The following is a 20,094-nucleotide window of genomic DNA, read 5'->3' as shown; positions in this document are numbered from 1 at the left end:
ACTTGGCATCATTATAATTACGTCATATTTCCTTTATCCCCATTTCCATTCTTGAGAATTTTGAATATTACCTTTTTCCTTATAAAACCTCTAAGGTTATCCTTCAATCGTTCCTCCTGTATTCCCTAGATACAGGGCATATCACAATACCATTTACTAATAGTAGAACCATTGTCTATATACTTCTGCAAAATTTCTCCACTGATTCTTAAAGGTTGTTGTTACCTTAACCCTTTCCAATTCATACTGTCAAAACTCATACTATCCCTATTAAGGGTGAAATGCCAACCTTTATGCATTCCCCTAGGATTCGTTTTAAGTTACCGATGTTCTATCCTTAATTCCACCTTTAAAAAGGTACAAGCATCCTTCCATGGATAAATAAAGTCATATATCCCTGATATGGGTATCTTATTCAATCATTCCCACCTCGATAGTAAATGCCTAATTTCACAATAACATCTGTATACAAAATGAGGTTAATCAAAATGGCCTCCAAAAGATAACAACGGTTATCCGCTTTTCTTGCCTAATCTGGTAACGATAACATGGATGTTCTGGAAGATATTGGTCGTGTTCAACGTGAACTTCTTCTTAATAATTCCTTATTTACTTTTGTTGTTTATCTCAACAGTCACCTCAATGTTGGGATATCTTTCATATCTGGCGTCTCCCTTTCTGGGTATCATGCCACCGGTCTTACACTTCACCTTCTTGAAGGTCACTTCCTTCATCCAATTTTCTTAATTTCTTACTTTCTTATCCCCTTAGTCTATCCGCGTCTCATTATTTATCCTTCGAATTATCTCAAGGTTTCCTCGAATCCTCCCAACTTACAGGGGATAAACTATATGCATCTCTTATGCCTTCAACCGTCAACTTTAACTCATAGTGAATCACCCTCATCCTGACGATCATATACTTTTCTATTTCTATTAATAGGAGTCTTTAGGGTTTCCTCATACCCAACTCCCTTATCATTCCTCAAACTCTGTTGCCTTTTTATTCCTTTCCACTTCAATTCCTTTTTATTTTCCTTTCTCTTATCATTATTTCACGAACCAACACAACATAAGCATTGATTTCAAATATCCCGTCATTCTGGATTCGCGTCTTCAGAACGAATCTTAACAACTTTTACAGCTTAGATTCATAATTCATCATACTCGTCTGCCTTTGTTCTGGCTCTAAAGCTTTTACACTATTCCATAACCTTGGGAATTACGATCCCGAAAACAATTGGCTGAACTTTAATCAGTTTATTATAATCTCTTGCTCCGTGCCTTCCTTGGCCTTTCACCAGCGGGTGGTCTCTCTCTTGGGAGGGTGAGTGATAAAAACAGTCTTTTGTGATTCGTCAATCATTTAGAATCTCAAATGATTCCTATATTTCCTTTAGCCAGGCTCTTGTCTCGACTAGGTCAACCTGTTCCTTGGAACTCTGAGAGCTTAACGATTTAAAGGTCATGAAAGAATTTCCTGCCGCATTGTCCCCTCAGGGTGGTGGTTGGGGATAATAGTCTAAGTTCTGTCTAGATAGGTCCATGAATTGCCGTATAGGAGTACCGTCTCGGTTCTCCTTTCCTTACTCGACTTTCTGTTTCCTTAGTATGAAATGTTTCATCCTACTCCCCATAATTGGGGTCATCTTTTAATTTAAAATCCTCATTTTCCTCTCCATTATGTCATGGGTTCCTTCTATCTTGATGGCGACCTCCCTGACTATCACGTTCAGGGTTTGCTCTAAATCTTATTCCTCAAACTATGGCTCTCATCTAAGTTCTCATCCTTACGCTCTTGAACTTTCGAAACCCAAATTCTATAGGAATACCTCATTATTCCCTTATCCTCTTTCTCGGTATTAATCTCATATTTATTTGTTGGCTCTCTGCCTTCATTCATCACCTTTCTCTGGCACAATATGCTCTTTTCCGATAATTCGGACTGTATTGCAATCTCAAACAGCTTTTCGGTACCGGCTCCGGTTACCTTCATATCTATTTCCATTTTTTTTTTTTCAAAATCTCTTATCAACTTTCCCAAAGACATTAACCTCTTGAGTCTCTCCTTTTTACTAAGGGCATCAGCCACCACATTGGCTTTCCCCGAATGATAAAGAATCTCCCAATCATTATTCTTGATTAGCTCTAACTGCCTCCTCTGGCATATGTTGAGCTCTTTGTGACGTGAAAATGTACTAGAGCACTTATGGCTTAGGTAATTCTCGCACTTCTCTCCATACAAGTAGTGCCTCCAATCTTTAGGGTAAAACTATTGCCACGAGCCTAAGCTCATGGGCGGGGATATCGAATTTCATATTACCTTAATTGTCTTGACATGTACGCGATTACCTTACCGTGCTGCATAAGCACGCACCCTAAGCCCTTGTGCGAAGCGTCACTACACTTCACAAAATCTCCTTTTCCATCCGGCAACGCCAGCATAGGGGCCGTCACCAACCTTTGCTTCCGTTCTTAAAAGCTATTCTCGCATTTCTCTATCTATTCGAACTTCTCAGTCTTATGAGTAAGCCGCGTTAAAGGGGGCTACTATCTTTACAAATTTGAACGAACCTCCGGTAGTGATCGACCAATCCTACCTCTGGTAGTTGACCTAACCATGGTCATCAATTCATCAGTGGCCCTTTATCCATTCTTGTCAGGATCCTCCATGGGATCCTCCTCAGCAACTATCCCTTCTAGGACAACATCCTTAATATCAACATCATCCGGTCCTGCATTAGGACACTCTATCGGATCCACAATCCGATCTCCAATTAGTAATAAAATATCATCGCGTTGTTGCTCCTCAACCTCAGGGTTCGGAGTCCCGCTACTCTATACGATAACGAACTACGCTTCTATCGCTACATTTATAAGGGTTCCCATAAGGGTTTTAACTGTCAGTACTACGTTAGGTAGTCCGACTATGAACTTGGCAAGAGTTCTTATTATCTTAGTGAACTTATTATCTTTACGTCCCATCATCTCTGAGGTTTATAACGCTTAGCTCTGATACCATTTCTGTAACACCCCCAGATCCGGGGTCGGGAATCCGGGTTGTCACGGTCTTTCTTTCCACAATATCACTTTACTTAATTAATAATAAATACCCTCATGCTGTGACCCCACACTAACACACACCACAACTCGTTATAGTCTCAGAGATGAAATTGAAATAAGTACAAGTCTTTGAATCCACAATTTAAAATTATTACAACCCAAAATGATTACTTGATAATTTACAGTTAATTGCCATTATCTGCCACAAGTTATAATTATACATAATTGGATTCTCAAAAGTAGATGGTCTAAACTACAATGGATCTACCTCTGCAGCTATAGCAGCTACAATATCAGCGGGAAGACGCGGGACGCTTCCCACGCGCTTGCGCTGGGTCTGCTGGAGTCTGGCCATCTCTCCTAACTGTTGTTGTGTGATGAAGAAATAAAGCAAGGGTGAGCAGCAAGCCCACCAAAATAATATGTATAATGATTTACAATATATGAGCCTACTCATAATACTCATGAAAGTCTTGGTCAAAAGAAATGAACCAAGTTTGATATCTTAATGCGATGAAGTCGCAAAATATTCAATATATATACATATATACTTTTCAAAATATTGGAAGTCCTCTTCCATGCATAATATACACAAAGTCCCAGTGTATAGCTGTATAAAAAAATATCGTTGCAAGGTGATCTCATATATCTAACCTTGTCTCAACGTTTTTCTGAAAATCTTTGTCATTCATAAGACAATTATTAATTAGATATAAGTTTAAAAGATGAGGTTACCAAATACCCCAATATACTTATATCTTTCCCAATACTACTTGAACTACCACCGTTCAAGTTATAATCAGTTTCAAAAGTTCATCACATAGATGAGACTACAAGACAAGATTTGAATAGATTCAATCTTTGAAATATTATTGAATGAAATAAAGTTACGAGATACTTTATTTAGTCCCGATATATATATATCCACATATATATATCTCTTAAACATTTCCTGGAACCTCTGTTATGTAAAGTATGAACAGAGTTTGAAACATCCAATGAATTTTGGAAAGGAAAAGAATTTTGGCATAAACCCGATATCTCGCTGATCAGGCAAAGATACCAATAAGTAACCTTTTCTACTAGTAGATGGACGAATTCCCCACTGGTCATCACCCTGGTCATAATTAAGACCTATGCTGGACTGCCACTCAGCCACTTATGCATTTGATGGACTCCCACTGAGCCACTTACACAATAATAGACCGTACCCCGGCCTGTCGCTTATGCCGACTCAATGAGAGGGGCTTACTTCCCGAACGTTGGGCAAGTAATCAATTCATTTACCAAATCTGCAACCTTGTTGCGAATATAAAATACACCACAGAGCCGGATTCCCCAGGTTTTGAGCGAGTATTTAAATCCCCTTAAAAAGGAAGATCTTAAATATAAAAATGAGTTTTGGGATCCGCTCTGACTTTTAAAAATCACTTTGAAGACTCGAAAACACTTTAAAGAGTGTTTGGAGTAAAGCTGATTTAATGAAGTAAATCAGTCCCCAGAATATTGGAAAATATCTGAATATTATTAATTAAATAATATTCCCATAAAGAATAATCTTTATAAAAAAATAATTGAAGTAGAAGTATTAAAATTTATACTTGAAACGAGTATTAAATAACCAAAGATATACTTATATGAAAGTATTATCTTTATTTGAATAATCGAAAATAAGTTTGATTATTTACACCTTATTCTTTAATAAAATAAAGAATATATTTCAGCAAATAATCGGAGTCATAGATCCTCAAATGAATATTCAAATAATATTCAATAAATAAAATAAGCTGAGTCATAATACCTCGAATGAATATTATAAATAATATTCATTAAATAAAATAAAGGAGTCATACATCCTCAAATGAATATTCAAATAATATTCAATAAATAAAATAAGCTGAGTCATAATACCTCGAATGAATATTATAAATAATATTCATTAAATAAAATAAAGGAGTCATACATCCTCAAATGAATATTCAAATAATATTCAATAAATAAAATAAAAAGTCATACGCCTTCGAATAATATTCGAAATAATATTCAATAATAAAATAAAGTTTAAAGTTATCGAATAAACCTTATTCGATTAATAGTTTGGAAAACTATAACCATATATATATATATGAATATATATATATATATCCATATCCATATATACAAGATTACTCGGGATCCTCGACTCCCGGTTTTAGAAAATATTTTCACCTTTGGGTCCCTATACTAAGGGTATATGCAAGATGCAACTATCCTCTAGCATAGGTATTATCAAATAAACCAACAGATATATATCTCAAGAATATAAAACAGGCATGCATATATACCATATCACATGCTACAATATATCGCAACATTTGCTAAATAACAATCATGCAATATCACAAGATAATGCATATACATACATTTACATCACAACAACAGTGTATCGGATAGAATACTTGCCTGAGCGACTGGGGGTTACGAATGGCTCGGGACGAGTCTGGTAACCTATAAGCAACAAGTAAGTTGGAATTAAACCAAAGTCACTTGTTAATCTATACTTTAACTAACTTAGACTCTAACGCTCGTTTTGCGCTCACTGATTCGCTTAAGTCACTCGGGTACCCTCGGCTCCACCATTTTTAATAATTTAACCTTTACGAGTTTTAAAGCGATTCCTTCGCGAGTGTCTTACCAACTGCCTAACGCACTTACCATAAATGTTTCACACATTAATTAACCCTTTTTGGTCTTTAACCTATGTTTCAAAGTAAGGCGAGGGAAAAAGTTTCGTCCGCGAAATGCCGTTACTTGAAACGGTCGTTTCTCCTAAACCGTAAATCGGAATCGAACGAACTACATATCAAAACGAAGCTCGTAACATGAGCTATCTAAACATGGCAGTGGTCACAATTTAGCAGGGGGTTCTCGGGTCCTAATGCTATGCACAAAAACAGTCCAAAGAAAATCGGACGTTACGACGGCTATGTTTACGCGATTACCAATATTTATACCACTCCAATTCTTTACCAATTCACTACAAACCACCCAACCATCATCAATACCTCAAACAAAACTTATATCAAGGCAAAGTCAGTTCATAATCTCAAGGTTTTCCAACTTATTCAACCACAAACATGATCTACTAACCATAACTTAAGATTCATTAACCATTAACCAAGATTCATATCCAAAATCACCACAAATCCAACCAAACCATCTATCATACATGGATCTTGCTATACATACATGGATATTTCTATATATACATTAATCCATCCATAAACTCATCAAAACTCAAAGTTCAAACTATAAGTTAAAGGTGAAAGTTGTTTATACCTCCTTGAAGCTTCCTAACACAACCCAAGAGCTTTGAATGCCTAAAAGAACCTTGATCCTTGCTTGTATAACCTTAATCTTTCATAAAAATTCAAGAAAACTAAAGTTATTTCTTGAAGGTTACTATTCACCATCTTCTTCCTTGATTTATAGAAAAAGATTGGCTTGGAATTAGAAGCTTAAACTTATAGGAAGCATGTAACTATCCATGGGGAAGCTTAGATAATTACCTTGCTAAATAGTAAGTGGTGGAGCTTGGATCTTCAAATTTTAAGAAATGGGCCGAGAGCTAGCTTGGGAAGAAGATATTTTTGTGTTTTGTTTGATGAAAATGAAATGATTTGCTTGGTTGGTTGATTTTTGTGTTGTTTTTGGTTAATGACTTAATTAACCTTGATTTTGTGTGGTTATAATTCAACCACACTTCCTTCCCTTCTATGTCATGCTTGTGTCACCTTGCACATGTCATTATGCTCCCACTTGACCACACCTTGTGGTTTGATGATGTCACAATCCCTGGCTTCTTGTACAAGCTTGTCTCTTGGTCACTTATTTGTTTTACGGTTCGCTTATCTTTCGTTCTCGTTTATCGTTTGAGGGATCATACCCGGGATCTTATTACTTAGGTTCCCTTAACCTTTCTCAATATATTATATTCCTTTTATGATCCTCTCCTATAATCCTTTAATTTCAATCCTTTTTATCCTGTTACCTTATACTCAATTCTCTCCGTATCTTGTGGATTTCCGGGAAAAATCAAAGTGTTCGGAATTGGATTCTGACGATCTTTACATACACTTATATACCACATAGAGTACTAATAATATCCCATAAGATCAATAACAGAACCCCTACATAGCGTGGCATGAAAAGTTTTCTCGTTCAGCAAAAACACTATTCATAAGGGTTTCAAAATTTCTCAAAAATTGGGGTTATTACAGCGGTCACACTTCTTCACATATTCTTTGGCATCAGCCATCATTTTTGGCCAATAAAAGCCTAAACGGGTTAACTTATGAGCCAAGGCCCTGCCCCCCAAGTGCTGCCCGCAAATGCCTTCATGCACTTCCTCAAGAGCCAAGCGTGCCTCATCGGGCCTGAGACACCTCAAGTAAGGAACCACGAAAGATCTTTTATATAGAATCCCATCTATCAAAGAGTACCTTAGTGCTCGAACAGTTAACTTCCGTGCCTCAATTGTATCGCTTGGCAACCAACCGGTCTGAATGTGAGCCTTGATGGGATCAATCCATGACGTCCCCAAGCCTACGGGAGCCACAAGCTTAACATCTATGCTTCGTGTCTTCAAAACACGGAAGTACACACTTCCTGAACTTTCTTCAATCTCAGATGAAGCAAACTTTGATAGCGCATCTGCTTTAGCATTTTCTTCCCTTGGAATGTGTTCAACATGGCATTCATTAAATTGGGTCATCACAGCCCTTACTAGGCGAACATACTTTGCCATCGTATCATCCCTTGCTTCAAATTCTCCCTTTACCTGGGATATGATCAACTTCGAGTCTCCACGGACCTTTAAGTTTTTGACTCTAAGTGTCCCAGCTAGACCAAGGCCAGCAATCAGGGCTTCATACTCTGCCTCATTGTTTGTGGTTGGGAAGTCTAGCTTCATGGCATACTCAATTAAGAATCCATCAGGGCTTTGCAAAACCAACCCTGCTCCACTGGAATTTGTTTTTGATGCTCCATCAAAATAGAGAACCCAATATTCTTTCTCCTTTTCCCCATTGTCGACTCCCTTGTCTTGAGGTGTGGTATCTTCCTGCCCCCCGACTTCTTGGTTGGGTATGGTACATTCCACCACGAAGTCAGCTAGTGCCTGGGCTTTTATGGCCATACGTGGCTTATACTTGAGATCGAACTCTCCCAACTCTATTGCCCACTTAATCAGTCTCCCACTTGCCTTGGGACTGTGAATGATATTTCTCAGTGGCTGATTTGTTAGCACTTCAATTTGGTGAGCTTGAAAATAAGGACGCAGCTTTCTTGAAGCCATTACCAAGGCTAAAGCGAATTTCTCAATGGCTGAATAATTCAACTCAGCACCATGCAAAATTTTGCTGACATAGTATACGGGTTTCTGGACTTTCAGTTCCTCCTTAACCAACACCGCGCTCAAGGCGCTTTCTGAAACAGCCAAGTACAAGAATAAAACTTCACCCAGAACTGGCTTGGCCAACAACGGGGCCTGGCCCATATACTTCTTTAACTCTTCAAATGCCTTCTGATTTTCCTCACTCCATACAAAGTCTTTAATGTTCTTTAATGATTTGAAGAATGACAAGCACTTGTCTCCTGACTTGGAGATGAATCGTCCTAGCGCAGCAACCCTTCCTGTGAGTTTCTGAACATCCTTGACAGTTTTTGGGGGTTCCATGTCCAGGATTGCCTTTATTTTATCGGGGTTAGCCTCAATTCCCCTCTTTGAGACCATCAATCCCAAGAATTTTCCAGATCCTACTCCGAAAGCACACTTCGTGGGATTCAACATCATCTTGTGGTACCTCAGGACCTCAAAAGCTTCCCTCAAATGGGTTATATGATCAGTCTTTACTAGACTCTTGACTAGCATGTCATCAACATAGACTTCCATAGTCTTCCCAATAAGATCCTTAAAGATTTTATTCACCAACCTTTGATAGGTGGCTCCTGCATTCTTGAGACCAAACGCCATAACAAGATAACAATAAACACCAAAGTCAGTGATAAATGATACCTTTGGAATGTCATCCTTATGCATTTTGATCTGGTTGTATCCGCTAAACCCATCCATGAAACTCAGCATCTCATGTCCAGCGGTGGCATCAATCAAAGTATCAATTCTAGGCAGCGGAAAATAGTCTTTGGGGCATGCATCATTCAGATCGGTGAAGTCTATACACATCCTCCACTTTCCATTAGCCTTCTTCACCATTACAGGGTTTGCTAACCACTCCGGAAATTGAATCTCCTCAATGAAACCAGCCTCTAAGAGCTTTTCCACTTCCTGCTTTATAGCCTCTTGTCTTTCCGGGGCAAAATTTCTTTTCTTTTGTTTCACTGTCTTCCGGCTTGGATCCACGTTTAACTTGTGGGTAATTAACCCCGGGTCTATGCCTGGCATATCAGCTGCTGACCATGCAAACACATCACTATTTTCTTGCAAAAATTTCACTAACTTCCCTCTAAGGGGCTCCTCTAATGTAGCTCCAATGAAAGTCATCCTCTCAGGATTCTTAGGATCTAAAGGAACCGAAACCAATTCTTCTGCTGGCCTTCCTCTATTCTCATCATTTTCTCGAACATCCATATCTTCAATAGGAAGAACCTGCCCCCCGACTCCATCTGCCCTCAAGGAGGCCACATAACAGCTTCTAGCCATTTTTTGATCTCCCCTCTCTTCTCCAATCCCGTTTCGGGTGGGAAACTTCATGACTGAATGGTAGGAAGAGGGGACTGCCTTGAAGGCATGTATCCCTGTTCTCCCCATGATAGCATTATAAGTTGAACTAGCCTTTACCACCAAAAAATCCAGCATCTGCGTTGCTTGCCTTGGCTCCGTACCTATGGTGGTTGGTAATTTAATTATCCCTTCCACAGGACATTCTACTCCAGCAAATCCATATATCGGCATGTCGGTTGGTGTCAACTGGGAGTCGTTATACCCCATCCTTAGAAAGGTGTCGTGGAGCAAGATATCCACAGAAGCACCATTATCCACAAGGACCCTCTTAACCGGGCTATTTCCTATTATCGGCGTTATGACCAGCGGGTCGTCATGGGGAAACTTCACACCCTCTAGGTTGGAATCATCAAAAGCCAACGTTACTTCTGTCCTGGCCCTCTTCGGGGCTTCTCCAACAATATGCATAACCTCTCTAGTATATGCCTTTCTGGAATTTTTGGACAATCCAGCAGCAGTTGGACCTCCAAAGATCGTGTTTATCACAGGCCCTCGAGGTCTCGGCCCTCCATAAATGGTGTTTATAACTGGTCCTCTAGGTTGGGGATTCCGCCCCTGATCATCTTGGTCCCTCCTACGATCTTCAAAGTTCTTCCTTCCATTATTGTTTCTGTCTCCTCCATCTCCAGTATACTTGTTCAGCCTTCCCTTTCGAATCAAAAACTCAATTTCATCTTTCAACTGCCTACACTCATCGGTGTCATGGCCAACATCTTTGTGAAACCTGCAATACTTGCCCTTATCTAGCTTGGCGGGATCAGCCTTCAAGGGCTTAGGCCAGCGAATATCTCTGTCTTTCTCAATCTCCATCAAAATCTGACTTCTGGGAGCATTCAGCTTAGCGTATTCAGTGAACTTTTGCCCAGGTCCTCCCTTCTTGGGGGTTGAATCAGGGTTTTGTTCAGTTCTAGGATATTTATCCTTAGCGATATACTCCAAATCAGTTTTTCGTTTCTTGCCTCCAGTGGGCTCATTACTTACTACGGTCTTCCTCATACTCTCTTCAACCTTGATATACTTCCCTGCCCTCTCTTGGAGCTGCAACATGCTCTCAGGGGGTCGTTTGGCCAAAGACATCTTGAAAAACTCATCCCTAGTTCCTTGTTGCAGTGCTATCATGGCTACCTTATCATCAAGGTCTGGGACTTTTAAAGCCTCCTTTGTAAAACGATTTAGGTAATCTCTTAAGGATTCTTTAGCTCCCTGCACAAGACTCATAAGAGATGCTGAACTTTTCTCATGGACTCTTCCACTGATGAATTGCTTAATAAAAGCCTGACTTAATTCTCTGAATGATCCAATAGAATTTGGGGGTAGGCGACTGTACCATCTTTGAGCCATACCCGACAGGGTTTGAGGGAAGGCCCGACATTTTATAGCATCATTCACGGGTTGCAGCAGCAGTGCATTAGAGAATGTCCTAACATGATTAGCGGGGTCTCCCGTGCCATCATAGGCTTTGATAGTGGGCATCTTAAATTTTCTTGAGATATGGGCATTCATTATCTCTTCTGTGAAGGGTGGAGTTGGATCATCAGGATCTCCAAGGGGAAGGAGATTGCTTGGATCAGTTCTTGGGACAGCAGCCCTTCTTCTTACCGGACCATCCAGGTCTATGATAGGAGGAGGATTTCTCCCCCTAGGAGGTATGTGGGGTCTGGTGGCTTGGTGAGCCTCCAAATCACGCCTCAGCCTTTGGATTTCAGCCTCATGAGCCCTGATCTTTTCCTGCACTTCTTGGGGATTCGCCCCTGGGGTGTTTTGGGGGCGTTGCCTTCCATCGGCCATTGGCTCTTTTCCAGGACGCCTCCTTCTCGGGGCCACTTCATCATCCGAAGATTCGGAGTCTCTCTCAGTGTATGGACCAGAAAATTCCCGATCCTCAGGGATAGGATCCAAACCTCGTATATAGGGGGGCGACCGCCCTCGTGCTTCGCTTCGCCCAGCATATCCACTTCCTCCAACCTCAGGGTGAAGGGGCATCCCATAAGGGGGGTTAGTAGTAACAATAGTTGAATATTCATACCCGACGGGTCGAGAATTCACAGGTATATGTATTTGTTGAACTTGAGGATTCGTACCTTGAATAGTCGGGGAAGTTGTCCCTTGTGGCTGAGGATGAGTTGCCCCTGTCTGGGCTTCCCCCTGAGTAGATGCATAAGTTGAATGGGGAGGAACCTCCACGGTTGATGAAATCACCTGGGTTGTCCCTGATGGTGTTCCCTCCTCCAGAGTGCTAGTTGTTCTCCGTGTTCTCGCCATGGTTGTTGTTCCGTTTTTTCCCACAGACGGCGCCAAATGTTATGGATTAAAGCTACTATATATAATTGCTGTATTTAATACTAAGGAACGTGAGCTTCGAGGCTCGATTTGACTGCTCTTGTGTTTCGTGACTCAATCTGCCTTAACAAGATGCCTACGTACCTTGCTGATTGCCAAGGATCAAGTCAAAAAACGTAGTTCTGATTGGTGGGAGTGAGACCCCTTATATAGATGTAGGAGTCCTTGAATTGGACTTGGTATAGGAGACTTGGTGGATAAGCCTCTGAATTAGGATAGACTTAGGAGTCCTAGGAAGTAGGAAGCTGATTCCTTATCCTTTTAGGTCCCCTTGAGGCTAATCTCTAAGGATTTATATCCTCATCGGGACTCTTTTCAACATCTGATTTCTCCCTTATTAATTAATTACGAAATTAATTAATAATCAGGGCTTTTTGGGCCTTTTTTATTCCACCAGGCCTGATCTGGTCCGTCAGACTTAACCTTTCTGGTCTGAATATTATACATCTTATTATTGGGCCTATCAGCCCATTAATTATAAAATCAGGACTTATTTATCCCTATCATAGCTAAACCCCCTATACTAGGCCCAACTATAAAATACACAATTATAATATAATATAATATAAACAACTTTATACAATAAAACTTACACTAGTTCGCAAACCCTGGACCAACCACCTTCTAAAAGCTTCTTCTTTTCTTCCTCGAATTACGCAGCTAAACAACGCAAGCTATTCCTCACTGGAGGTTAAATTTGAAAACAGGCAAGTATGAGCGAAAGAAATGCTCACCAAGATCATTATAGCGAATATAGGGTCGTTTTGATATAAAACCGACATCTGCATTAGAGCAGAACATTTTAAAACATAATTGCTTAATCATAAAATTTTAGTTGAGAAACCCCAGAATTGGTTCCTTAATTGTATTTAAAACCATTTTGATATTTTTGAGCGAAATACTTCAACAATACTTTGAATCTTTACGAGAATAAAACTTGTAAAATAGTGTTTACAAAAATATCGTAAACAACAATAACAAGAAGCAGTGATTATGGATTGAATCACAAACTTTATTCAAAATTGAACTTTTGAAATTAATACTTATTTTGCTGTCATATCAAATTAGATATTAATACGAACTTTGATGCTCACAACCTACCCGCGCTAAAATAGGGAAGTCAACATCAATCATCTGCATTAATATCACCTTTGATATTTAACAACAACTTAAATATCAATATCAATCAGCAACCAAATTAAAACTGTATTCCACCTTTATTCAAAACCAAAACAGTTGATAAATTATTCGTTATAAGATTATCAAAAGCAATATAATAATTTAGATTGGAATCCTCGAACGACGGTGTATTGCCGCCAGTGATCAACCGTAAAGCAACACCGATATGCCGAAGCATATCCAACTAAACAAATGGGGCACCCAAGGCACATTCGGCCTAATGGTATTATATCCTGTATAATACCTAAATCTCCGCTGGACCGCCGCCACGGTCTCTTACGCAACCATCCAATCTTAAAACATTTTATTGAAAGGGGTCATAATACTCGACACCCTTATAAACTTTTATTCGCTCATTTACTTGGGCAGAAAAAAACCAAAGCAACGTCATCTTTCTCAAAATCTAAAACATTTATAAATCCAGTAATTTGATGAGTAAAATCACTTAGCTATTCTGAACATAGAATAACAGAAGAGTACTTGCATAAACAGAAACATTTAATTCAGCAATATGTAAAACATTTATCTATTCTGAACTACGAATACGGAAAGCAATACTTGCATAAGACGATTTAAAATAAATATCACTTGAACAATAAGTGATGATAGGGATACTTGCATAATATGATTCGAAATACACATCACTTGAACGATAAATGAAGTCAGGGGTACTTGCCTTTGGGTTCTTAGCAGTTAGTCATACTCGTATAAACGCATCTATTCTGACATTCTATCTCAAAACATCTTCGTCCTTCTTTTCAACACTTTACTGATATGCTGCTCATACGATTGCTATAAGCCAGACATCCCATATTATTCCATCTCATTCTTTATCCAACGTCTTGTCCCGATCAACTCAAGAGATCCGTATCTATAATTAAAAGATACAATTTTAATCGTCTAAACGATGATTACTCGACGAACTGCGCGTCAAAAGCCTATCGTGTACCCATACGATAGCCCACACATAAATATAACAGACAAACACCAGACTCTTGACCCACGTATGCACATAATTCACATAACACATAAACATATAACTCACGTATCACATAATTCATATCACGCATGCCTCGGTTCGTCAAAAGGGTCGACTCGATACGCTTAGAACGGAAATCGTGTCAAAATATGATTTCTCGATCAATAATCGACTCAGAATGACTCATAAAACAAACGACCTTTCGAAACAAAATTATTTGGGTCTCGAAAGTATTTTTAATGAAAGTGGAATATTTTTCTGAGTCTAGAGGCTTTCGTTTCGTATTAAACGGACGAACGGTTGATTTATTATGAATTTTTGAACATTTATCGGAATAAAAATTGGACTCTGAATCATTTAATAATTAAATAATAGAGCTCGAACACCCGAAAATAATTTTATAAAAAAATTATCGAGCCTGGAAAATAATTTAAAATAATATTTTAAAGCTCGAAACTATTTTTCGGAATTTTAAATCAAAAATAAATAATTAAATCTAATTAAATAATCAATTAAAATTAATTAATAACTAATTAAATTAATTATACAATTAATATTTAAATTAATTGACTAATTAAATAATTAATTATCAACTAAAATTAATTAATTAAATAATTCGGATTTATTTTTGAATAAAAATAATTTTTCAGAATTAAAATAATGATTTTTAGAATAAAAGAAAATAATTTTAAAACTAAAAACTGAATTTTGATTTATTTTTAAATCAGAAAATGCAGAAACAATATTTTGATTTGGGAATTGGGAAATTTCAGATTAAAACCGAGTCGGGAATTTCTGGAAAACGGGTCAGGAACGGGTCAGCTAAACCTAACCGGGTCAACAAGAACTCGCCGAATTTCTGCCCAGAATCCGACCGGCCAGAAAATCCAGTGAGTCCCAATTTATCATTAAAACGTTTCGGTTTCAATCATTTTTCAAACTGATTATGCACCACATCACAACAGCTACTCAGAATCAATAACAACGCATTATAACGATCTATATGACTCTAAAAACGAAGAACGATTGCCCGTAGCCATTAAAACCAGCGAGAAGCTTTCCGGCCAAGAACTCAAATGGCTCAATCCTTAAACAAATACGATGATTCCGGTGTCAAAATAAAGCCAAAAACGATTACAACCTACTCATATCATCACAAACAATCAAAAACCACTAAATCATAAACCCCCAAAATTCGGGTATAAACCCTAAATTATGAAATTAATAAATTACCCATCGTTTGAATGATTTGATGGCATAAACAGAAAGAGCATGAAAATCTGAACATTTTGGTTACTCATACTTCAAAAACTGAGATCTGCATCACCCTCAAATTTGGGTTTGATTCTCAGAACTCTTCAAGAACACCAAGAACACATATTCAAATAATTTTCAGAGAATCAAACCTTAATTTCTATATGATATTGAACTCTATTTTTGAAGTATAATATATGAAATTGACCAGAAAAACATGCTCTACAACATGAAATCATCAAAACATTCAGATAATCACGTCTGCAAAAGTTCATATTTTATATACTAAATAATTCGAATTAAAATAATTAAATAAGAAAATAACCTTGATTTTTGGGCAAAAACTGATGATTGATTCGGAAAGAAGATTTCGAGAGCTTCGTTTTGATATGATGCACACCCGAATCGGAGTTCGATAACGCCTTCGTTTGTACGATTGATTCTCAGGAACGTATCGGTTTTCTTGGGTTTTCTCTGTATTTACGGTATTTTAACTGGTTGCAAATGAATAAACAAAATAAATGAAATAAGAAATAGGATATTTATATTTACAGAATATTGGTTCATTCTGGATCGTTTTGGATCGTTAAATTAGTTGCTTAGCCGCTAAGTAACTATAAAATAATCCAAAAATAGATTACTTAGCCGCTAAGTAACTATAAAAACGATACAATTTTATACCAGAATTGGATAATTATCAAAACCGAGCTTTTCATAAAACACCATATACGAAAATAATGTAAAAATATCCCGTCTCTCGAGAATACGGGTTTTGTTGATCTATTAAAATGCTTATCATATCGAAAATTTTGCGCCGGGACACGTACGGGTCAAACCGTAATCCGGATCGAAAAAGTCAAAACACGGAAAATGTCCGGAATTACCAGATCAGGTTAGGAAGGAGTTTTCGGAAGAGTTTCGGGTTGTAAAAATGCAAAAATAGTTGAAGTCGAACGATTCCCGGCTTTATAAAATAATTTTGTAGTTACTCAGAAAATATTTAATAAATTTATAAATCATTTTAAAATCATGTAACAGTCCAAAAATTACCAGAAAATTATCATAATTATCTATATTTTATGCTGGAAATATATAAAATTAGAATACTCATAGAATATCACATATAAATATCCAAAACATCAACTCTAATTACCAGATAATTCACTAAATTCATATAAAATCACGTAAACAATTCCAAATAATTATAAAAATAATAATAATATTTGAAAATATGGGATATTACATTGTGTGTGGCAGTTGGAGTTCGTTGGCCGGCACATGAGCAGCTACAGCTTCCCAGTGCTCGTATAGACAGTTCTACACTGTTGAGTATGCAGGAGTGTTATGGAGGAAAGCTTGATCCTAAGAGGATTGGTTATTCATATGATCATCTTCTAGGTGGTGTACCAGCAGATCAGACTTTTGCGGGAGGATCTTCGCAGGCCCGTCGAGCAGCTTGGAGAGCTCAGGTAGGAGAGGAGGCTGGTTCGTCGCAGCAGCAGCAGGAAGAGGCTGGAGCAGAGGTTGGGGCTGGTTTGAGTTCGACGCTGTATAGGCGTCTAGGGAGGAGGATGGATGCGATACACGATATCCATAGTCGATTTGCAGATGATCTCACCCAGGCACTTGGGACTGCATTTAGAGCCACCGGTGTTGACATCCAGTGGCCAGTATTTGGTGAGGACTCCGTGTATCCGCCTCCAGACACGCCTGACACTCCACCCATTAAGGGTGATGCTTCTGATTCGGAGTAGGTATGCCTGATTCCTTACTATTACCTTCACTGAGGACAATGTATATTTTAAGTTTGGGGGTAGTAGTTGAAGGAATATGTTTTGTGTGAGTCGCATATAGTTACATATTTATGATAGTTTAGTGCATATAGTTTGCATATGTTTGCCATGTAGTTTTTTATGATAGTTTATTCATATAGTTTCATGCATTTACATTATAACATGATCCCTTAGATGATTTTTCCGATTAATTTGTTATATTTATGCTAGTGTAGTGATGTCGTATTTAGTGATGTTAAGTCTTATCGAATTGATTTGTATGCTAGAGACACTTGTATTTCACTAAGTCTTATAGGTTGCTAGAGTGCTAGATCATAGTCATGGTTTGTTTGTTTGTCGAGGTTTAACCGCTTTTTATATTTAGAATTTTGGATATTCTCTTAATAATAAATTAACATGGATATTTAAAAATTGGAGAAAATTGGATTTCATTGCTAGTTGTGTGGCTAGGTGTCAAATGGCTAGTAGCCGGCTCATATTTATATGAGTAGTCTAGGGTTGAGCGAGATGGAGCGAAACGCACTCGTTCAGAAATTTGAAAAAAAAGAAATAAAAGAGAAAAAGAAAAGCAGTGTTATGTATAATTGATCACGAATGGGCTCTTTAGTACTCGAGTTATTAAGTTCTTAAGGGACTTTGTGCCTAGTGACCTATGGCTTTTATAGTCTGGGATCCACTAACCTAACGCTCGTTACATAGGTACTATTGCATAAGTCTTTTGTGGACCTCACTCATTGCACGATCAAATAAGCATAGTTGTTTTGTCTTGTTATTAATAAAAGCGTTAATCCATGTTAAACTCCGATATAAGAATTGAAGTGTTATAAGTTATTTTGAGTTTAGCTTTTATTCTATTTATAAACTTGCGATTGCTTTGATAAATAGTGAGTCATGATTGTTGATCTAGTTGCGATAGTATATCTGTAAGCAGTTGCACATACACACGTGATTGGTTTGTAGATTGATTTGTAAGGTTTGCTTGATCTTTATGCGAATAACTGCATTTGCTGAGGTGTTGCTTGTTGATTTGTTTAGTTATTCTATGGGGATCGTTGCATTCATTTAGTCGCATTCATGGATTTTTATTTCTTGTTCTTTGAGTCTGTTTATGCTTGAGGACAAACATCGATTCAAGTTTAGGGGTATGTTGAGTGACATTTATGACACTTTACTACGCTCCGTAAAGCTTTGAAATGGTGTATTTGTACTCAAGTTATTGGTGTTTTAATGTGTTTTCTAGTGTTTTTGCATTTTCAGGCATTCTCCAGGTAATCAGGTGAATTAGCATTATTTTGGTGCTAATTTGGTGTTCAGGAGGTGTTGGAATAAAAGCTCTTAGAAACCCGGCTCAAATCTGCAAGAAAAAAAAGAAGTTAGAAGTTTGTACAGAAGGCCAGCGCTCCCGCGCTGTAAAAACGTGCGGCCGCGCCCAAACTACAGAGAGCCCGCGCGCCCGCGCTGATGAAGCGCGCGCCCGCGCCGTATCGGGATATTAGAATCCTGTTTCTACTTGGCTTTTGAGAGAAAGACTTATACTTTGCAAGGGGCTGCTATATAAACAATTATAAAGCTCGTTTTTAATAACTTATCAAGCCAGAGACATAACAGAGCTTAAGGAGAAGACGGCAAGAGACCTATAGCACAATTCAACAAAGGCGAAGACGATCTAGTTTATTCTTTTGAATCTTTGTTTTGAGTTGTAATCTTGGATGCTCGTTTCTTATTTTGTTGAACCTATACTCTTGTGTTAACTTTGTTTTATTATTCGTTATAAAGACTACGTTTATAATACCATGCTTTCATCGGAGCCCACGTTGATAATGATTCCGATTTTGGGCTAATCGTTATTATGGGGTTCTAGCGGATTTATTTATAGATTTCTTTAGTTGATTTATTTTGATTCCTTAGTGTGTGGTGATTGTATGATAACCTAGTATTGGTTGTGCTTATTCGTCTTATGAACGTCGCGAACTTATAAGATAGTGTGTTAATCTTTAATGAAGCGAAAGTGAATTTAAGGATTTAGAACTTGCCATTCTAGCATAGGTTCATGTATTTGTTATGCATGATTCGTGGGTAATTTTAACCATCTTACTTTCCCTATGTAATCAAGGTAGATAACTTGTGCTTAAACCGTTATGTTGTCAAATTCTATAGACATATAGGGTCTCAATATAATTGGTGTATATTCAGCTTCTGTCTCTTTTGTGGATGTTTGGTAGTATGGCATTCCTGCAACGAAGGTTGGCGTTTATCAGTTTCGTGTTGTCTAATTAGTGTCATCACCATTGCATGCTAAGGTTAAGAATGAAAAGGCTATTGAATGAAGTATTTAATGAAGTTAAAATTTCATGTTTGTCATATATATTAATTCAATCATTCTTATTCATTTAGTTATAATTGTTAGTTTAATTCTTAGTATAAACAACCTCAACTTGTTATTCATCTTAGCATTGAATAATAACCATACATTGTTGCTTAAGTGCATAAATTATAAATTTAACCTAAACCAGTCCCTGTGGGAACGAATCTGATTTATATCTTAAACTACTTGCGAACGCGTATACTTGCGTGTAATTTTAGCGCGTGTTTAGCGACTAACAATGATCCTTCTAACGGACCAACCAGAGGTGTAGTTATAAGGGAAGTGAGTCAGACAGAGGATGAAAGATCTTTCATATCTCACGATATCTTAACTACTGACAA

The 20,094-nt window shown here is 37.9% G+C and overlaps 1 protein-coding gene across 1 annotated transcript in view; it reads left to right on the top strand.

Moving 5' to 3' along the window:
- LOC141695368 (monooxygenase 2-like) overlaps nt 1–17,192 on the top strand; it is a 52,086-nt gene extending 34,894 nt beyond the window's left edge. The window contains exons 5-6 of the mRNA XM_074499618.1: nt 16,933–17,064; nt 17,151–17,192. Coding sequence (XP_074355719.1) covers nt 16,933–17,064; nt 17,151–17,192 — 174 coding nt within the window. The remainder of the gene's footprint in view (nt 1–16,932; nt 17,065–17,150) is intronic.
- The last annotated feature ends 2,902 nt before the right edge of the window (nt 17,193–20,094 follow it).

Source organism: Apium graveolens, chromosome 2 (assembly GCF_009905375.1).
Source record: "Apium graveolens cultivar Ventura chromosome 2, ASM990537v1, whole genome shotgun sequence".
Lineage (NCBI taxonomy): Eukaryota > Viridiplantae > Streptophyta > Magnoliopsida > Apiales > Apiaceae > Apium > Apium graveolens.
The sequence above is the reverse complement of the archived record's forward strand: the minus strand, read 5'-3'. Positions and strand labels throughout refer to the sequence as shown.